At 45.5% G+C, this 6734-nt stretch overlaps 1 protein-coding gene across 1 annotated transcript in view; it reads right to left on the bottom strand.

Annotated features, from left to right (window-relative positions):
• Positions 1 to 6734, bottom strand: part of FAM227A (family with sequence similarity 227 member A) — a 53868-nt gene that overhangs the window by 30284 nt on the left and 16850 nt on the right. The window contains exons 7-8 of the mRNA XM_012814130.2: positions 4244 to 4367; positions 2121 to 2228 (exon numbers count right to left, since the gene is read on the bottom strand). Of these exons, the coding sequence (XP_012669584.1) occupies positions 2121 to 2228; positions 4244 to 4367 (232 nt within the window). The remainder of the gene's footprint in view (positions 1 to 2120; positions 2229 to 4243; positions 4368 to 6734) is intronic.

Raw genomic sequence — 6734 nt, 5'->3', positions numbered from 1 at the left:
TATATGAACATCAAATAAAATTTGAATGCCTTTTCTCCTGTTAGTGTCTTTCAACAATTTAATTTGAGGGGCTCCATACACTTTCCCTAAGAGGGTTGAGGAAAGAGTTTTCCTTCCCTATAGGAAATTGAATTGAGATAGAAGGATGAGTATGTACATCCCAGATCAGGGGCTGCCAAATTTTTCTGCAAAGAGCCAGATCAGTTCTGGAGGTCATAAAGTCTTAATTCCAAGCACTCAACTCTGCTGTTTCAGTGCAAAGTTAGCCATAGACAATAAACAAATGGCCATGGCTGTATGCCAATAAAAGCTTTATTTATTGAAAGGCCTCATTTGTAGTTTGCCAACCCCTTTCTGGACTTTTACTTTTCTCCAGCTCTTCAGAAGAAAGTAGGCCATTTTCTGGTATTTGGTTGATTGCAGGCTACCAAGGTGACCTCTCTGGAGTTAAAGTTGGGAGGAAATGCTGACAATGACAAGGGCAGTGGTGATGGGAGCTTACCTGGGACAAGAGGAACAGCAGGTAAAGAGGCCACATATATGGTGTTGAGTGTGGTGTATACAAGAAACTGAAAGAGGGCCCCTGTGGCTGGAACCCCAAGAGCCCAAAGGATAGAGAAGGGTTTGGTCCAGAAGAAGCAAGGCCCTGCAGGTCAGTCTACACCAAAGGCCAGAGGATGCCTACTGCCTGGAAGGTGTTTTCTATTGCAGCTGGACAGAGGATTTTAGGGTGGGGGGATAGGGTCAGGTAGAGAGGGGATGAGGTAATTGGAATTTTGGAAGGATTCCCTGAGGGGAAGCTGAGAGCTTGCAGGGAGACCAGTTAGGAGCCCAGCTGGTCGTCATGGGAGCTGGAAAGGCATGAGTGGATGATGCTGAGAGGTGTCAACAGAAACCTCAGGGCAGAGGAGGAAGTGGGTGTTACTGCCAGATTTCAAGCTTGCCATCAGAATTCATAGAGAAAAAAAGATCTGAAAGCACCTCCTGCAGCAGCTCCCACTGAGGGGCTGGCTCCTCCCCTGTCTCCTCTGAATTGCTGCATTTCTGGGGTTGGCTTTTAGTGCTCCACTCACCCGCTGGGGGCCTGGGGGCTTCTGAGGGCCAGGATGAGAAGATGGGGTAGAATGAGGGTGGGCAGACAGAGATGTACTGTGACAGGAGGTCACCCGAGCTCTGAAAGAACCCCAGCGTTCTGAAGCTTATGGGGCTCCAAGGGGTCCGGGTCTGTGCCATCCCACTTACCCGAAAGTAGCCGGACTTCCTGCTGTGCAGCTTCTGGTGGGAAAAACTCTTAGAAGTGAGGAAAGAAAAGTCTTTTCCTGGGGAAGGAGAAAGTTGTTCTTTAGTTCCTTTTTGCCACAGGGCATGAAAGCCACCCAAGCACACACTCCAACCTCTGTTAATTCTACCTGCTGGGCAAGTTACCTAACCGCTCTCATCTTGTTAGAAACTGTGAATAAATACTATCTACCTCTAGGACTGATGAGCTAACTGAGAGCAATAACATGTGCTGGAGCCCTGTACACAGGGCAAGGACTAAGCCTGCAGGAAAAAAATATTGGCTTCGGGGCCAGCATGTGGTTCACAGTTGTAATCCTAGCACTCTGGGAAGCTGAGGTGGGATGATCGCTTGAGCTCAGGAGTTCAAGACCTTCTTGAGCAAGAGCAAGACCTTGTATCTACTAAAAGTAGAAAAACTAGCGGGGCATTGTGACCACTGCCTGTAATCCTAGCTACTCAGGAGTCTGAGGCAGGAGGATTACTTGAACCCAGGAGTCTGAGGTTGCTGTGATGTAGCTAAAGTGTATACTTCAGCAGGTTGTCCTTGGGGACTGAATAGAATGGACAGAGAACCCAGGACAGTGCCTGGCACATAGTAGACACCCGTTAACTGGCATGTTCTACTTGAATATAAAATTCTATACCCTGCATCCCAATAATCATGCGTGCTGACCTTGACTGCTGTTCATAGACATTAACATTCTAGCCATTTTGGGGGCTATTTGGAGATACCTGAGAGAGAACCTGGCTTGAGGACATCAATGCTATTGCCCTTTCCTGCCTCAATTAAATGATGGTTGGTCTCGTGAGGGGGCTGGAAACCATAACTGGTATCTTACTCTTCATCATTTTTTTCCTCTGTAACAGTAACTCTTCTGTCCGGAATCGCTCTGGATCTAGTTCTGAGTAGTCCCAATTGTTATAGCTCTGTAGGCAAGGACATATACCTAAGAGGGAGTTGAGAATGAGAATAGACAAGTCTTTGAAAGAGAACAGGAGGTAGGAAGTGAGAACCCAGGAAGACAGAGGCCTCGGGACCCTCTACAGCTCTAGAGAGTCTGGCCTTCGGGTATTAGTACCACCCCATACTGTCCTTACAGCCTTGGGAGAGGCACTTCTTTTCTAAAGGGCTTTGGTTTCTCCTGGAAAATGGGGAGGATGAGGCCTGCCCTGCATAAGGGATGGCTGGGTGTGAGGGTCAGATCACACAAGCATATGAATCCATGATGTGCTATAATGTGAAGGCTTATAGGTATTTGTTTTCCTGTCTATCTCCTCTGTTCTTGCTATACCCTGAGTTCTCTGAGGGCAGGGGTTGGGTCTTATTCATCTTTGTACTTCTAGGACTTACTTCTAGACCTGGCACCTAATTACAAAAATACAGTAAGAACTTAGTAAATAAAGGTTTGTTCAACATATTATCACCCTTAGCTAAGTGCTAGGAATGGGTTTTCCATACATATGTGATGCAAGGATTACGTGAGACACGTAATTATTTGAGTCACTATGCAAAGCTGCTGGCTCCGCTGGATAAAGTAAGTGAGTAAGTAGTTTATGACTGGGGATGAGTTTGAGGAAGGAGGCACAGCCTTGGGTGAAAGGGGGATAGGAAAGTGGAACAGCAAGAAGAGAAGAGAGTCGGAAAACCCAGCTTTGGAGTGTGCAGGTTCTGAGTGCCTGCCCCCTCATTTGTTTACTGTTGGACTTCTTTGATCCTGGATGTTTAGAGGATTAAATGAGTGTGCAGAAGAAAGAGGTAACACAGCAGGCCTGAGACTACTATCCTCAGAAAAGACTGTTTTGGCCAGGCAGCCTGACTCATGCCTGTAATCCTAGCACTCTGGGAGGCTGAGGTGGGAGGAACACTTGAGTTTAGGAGTTTGAGAGCAACCTGAGCAAGAGCAAGACCCCGTCTCTACTAAAAATAGAAAAATTAGCCGGTCCTGCTGGTGAGTGCCTCTAGTCCCAGCTACTCAAAAGGCTGAGGCAGGAGGATCACTTGAGCCCAGGAGTTTGAGGTTGCAGCGAGCTAGACTGACACCAGGGGACTCTAGCCTGGCTAGCATCAGGAACTTTGGCTAGGAAGTAGTTTCTAACACTGACATAAAACTTTCCCTAACTGACAAAGAGTGGCTCCTTGTGCCTACACTGTGCAAACAATAGAGCTTGTGCTGAACACCTGCTTTGCTGGAACTGTGGTGACAGAGGTGTCTATGTCACTATCCCAGTGAAAACCCGGGGTGCTGGGGTCCTGATGGGCTTCCCTGGGTAGAGGCACCACACATGCACTGCTATATTTTCAGGACAGGGTGATGAGTGCTTGGTGTGACTCCCTGTGGGAGGGAGAGAGCATAAGGGAGCCTGCATAGGGACCCTCCACGCTTGAGTCTTCCCCTGTGACCCAGATGTGCATGCTCACTACACCACTATAACAAAAGGTAGCCATGACTACAGTTACACGCAGAGACATGTGAGTTATATGCAAATCTCCTAATATGTGGGTGATCTTGGGAGCCCCAGCTCAATAGGAAATGGAAAAGGCGCTTACATAGCACAGTACCTAATACACAGGAACCTCTCAATAAATAGTCATGTTTAATGGCCTTTGGAAATGTCTAGGTTGGGCGGGGGGACTGAATGATAGTTGAAAAAGATAGTGTCAAGTTGCCACCTGGGGTCCTGAGTCCTGGGTCCATCATGGTATGTTCTGAAACTGGTATCTCTATTGGAAAGGGCCCCTTGCTCCCTGCAGAGCTCATTGAGTATAAATGCGGATTAGGAAGAGATGTCTCAGCTATTTTGAGGAGGCAGAAAAATTCCCACACTTCCCTTTCTTTGTTAAGGATAGAAAAGGAAGACTGCCTTGATGAAGGAGTGCTGTGACAAACAATTACATAGCTAGGCTGTAGGGAAAACGTTTTTCTACAACTGTGTTCCACAGTAGTAAAGACAGCCCTCTCACCTGCAATCCACAGGCTCATGGTGCTACAAATGGCAAACTTGAATTCATGTGTGTTGAACCAGGACTGCGGGAAGCAGCAGCAGAAGCTGGTGTACAGGCCTTTGCTCAGAAGTGACGGCAGGCTCTGGGGGATAAGCAGAGCCCAGAAGCATTCTCAGTACTTGCACAGGAGACTTCAGAAAGGCTCTGTGCTAAAATGCTTTACCCAGCAACACGCTGATGTCTGTTCACAAGGGAGCAAGTTCTGCCTTTGGCAGCCTCTGCATCTCAGCTGACTCTACCCAAGGATCACTCCTAATGATCCTGCCACGCTTAGCCAGCAACCTTCTCCTTCTCCTAGGACTTTTCCATGTGGTCTGCTGCTCAGCCTCTTCTGCAGCTTGGCCCAAGAATAGCCAAGAAGATAACAAGATACATTCAACCTCATCATATATATTTTATTTTTTTGGCGAGACAGTCTTATTATGTCGCCCTCGGTAGAGTGCCATGGTGTCACAGCTCACAGCAACTTCAAACTCCTGGGCTTAAGTGATTCTCTTGCCTCAGCCTCCCAAGTAGCTGGGAGTACAGGCGCCTACCACAATGCCTGGCTATTTTTTGTTGTAGTTGACATTTTTGTTTTGCTGGCCCAGGCAGGGTTCGAACCTGCCAACCTTGGTGTATGTGGCTGGCACTGTAACCAATGTGCGATGGGCACCAAGCCTTGACCTCCTCATATTATTATCTCCCAAAGCTAACAGTAGATACTACTTACTGGATGTTGTTGGGTTTTTTGTTGCACAAAAAAACCATGGACAGCTGTTATTATTGTTGCTTCTTAACTATGGTTGAGCTCAAATCATACATTTATACCTGGCATTATGCATGTAACATTATAATACAAGCACTTCTCCAAGTTATTAAACTCTTTGGGCATATTTTTTCCAATAGTAATCTTCATAATATTGCACTGAGTGGCCATATCAAAATTTATTTAAACAGGCCCAGGCACAGTGCCTCATGCCTATAATGTCAGCACTCTGAGAGGCTGAGGCAGGTGGATTGTTTAAGGAGTTCAAGGCCAGCCTGAATAAGAGCAAGACTCCATCTCTACTCAAAATATAAAAACTAGCCAGATGTGGTGGTGCACGCCTGTAACCCCAGCTACTTGGGAAGCTAAGGCAAGAGGATCGCCTGAACCTAGGAGTTGGAGGTTGCTGTGAGCTATGATGACACCATAGCACCCTACCCAGGGCAAGAGAGTAAGACTCTGTTTCCAGAAAAAAAATTTATTTAAATATCTCCCTTCTCTGGATGTTGTTTCTAAGACTTTGTATTATAAATTATGCGGAATAGTTATTTTCATTTATTAAGCTATGTCAATGCCTCACACATAGTAGGCAGTCAAAACTTTGTTGAATGAATGAATGAATGAATACATAAATGAAAGCAACTCCTCCCCAGAGGAGGGCATAATCATAGTGATTATAGGAGCTATGATATACTGGGGCTTAGTGTGTGCTGGGCAATATGTCAGGTACCTTATAAACATCCTGTCATTTAATTCTTAGAACAGCTCAAAGAGGTTGTATTATCCCCATCTTGTGGATGATGCAACTGAGGCATAAAAAGCCTAGATGACTTGTTTAGGAATCATTTAACTCCTAAACATGGCATGATTATATCAATTTACTTCCCACCCAGATTGTGAGAAGGCTATTTCTTTTCATTCTTTTTTTTTTTTGAGACAGAGTCTCATTTTATCACTCTTGGTAGAGTGCCCTGGTGTCATAGCTCACAGCAACCTTAAACTCTTGGGCTCAAGCAATCCTCTTGCCTTAGTCTCCCCACTAGCTGGGACTAGTTAGCCACAACGCCTGGCTAGTTAAGAGATGGATCCTGCTCTAGTTCAGGCTGGTCTGGAACTCCTGAGCTCAGGCAATCCACTCGCCTTGGCCTTCCAGAGTGCTAGGATTACAGGCATGAGCCACCATACCCAGCCTCTATTTCTTTTCATTCTTAACTACCCTGGGAATTATATTTTTTTGATTTTTTAAAAAATTTATTTATTTTTCTAAGAGACAGAGTCTCGAGTCTCACTTTATCACCCTTAGTAGAGTGAGATGGTGTCACAGCTCACAGCAACCTCCAACTCCTGGGCTTAGGCGATTCTCCTGCTTCAGCATCCTGAGTAGCTGGACTTTTTTTTTGATTTTTTTAAAAGATTGGGTCTTGTTATGAAAGGAACTCCTGGGCTCAAGCCATCCTCCCAACTCAGCCTCCCAAAAGCTGGGACTACAGGTGTGTGCTACTTTGTCCAGATACACTTTTTAAACCATATACTCCAATAAGTGAAGAGAGGTATCAAATTATTATTGTTTTAATTTGCATTTTTGATTATTGTTAAGGATGAACTTTTTTTCTACCCGTACTTCTTCCTTGGTGAATTTCTAGTTTACGTACTTGTCCAATAGCCTGTGGAGTGTTTAATTTTTTCTTTCTTTTTTTTTTT

Source organism: Otolemur garnettii, unplaced genomic scaffold (assembly GCF_000181295.1).
Source record: "Otolemur garnettii isolate 467f Iridium unplaced genomic scaffold, OtoGar3 scaffold00007, whole genome shotgun sequence".
Taxonomy (NCBI): domain Eukaryota; kingdom Metazoa; phylum Chordata; class Mammalia; order Primates; family Galagidae; genus Otolemur; species Otolemur garnettii.
This window is presented reverse-complemented; position numbering and strand designations above follow the sequence as displayed.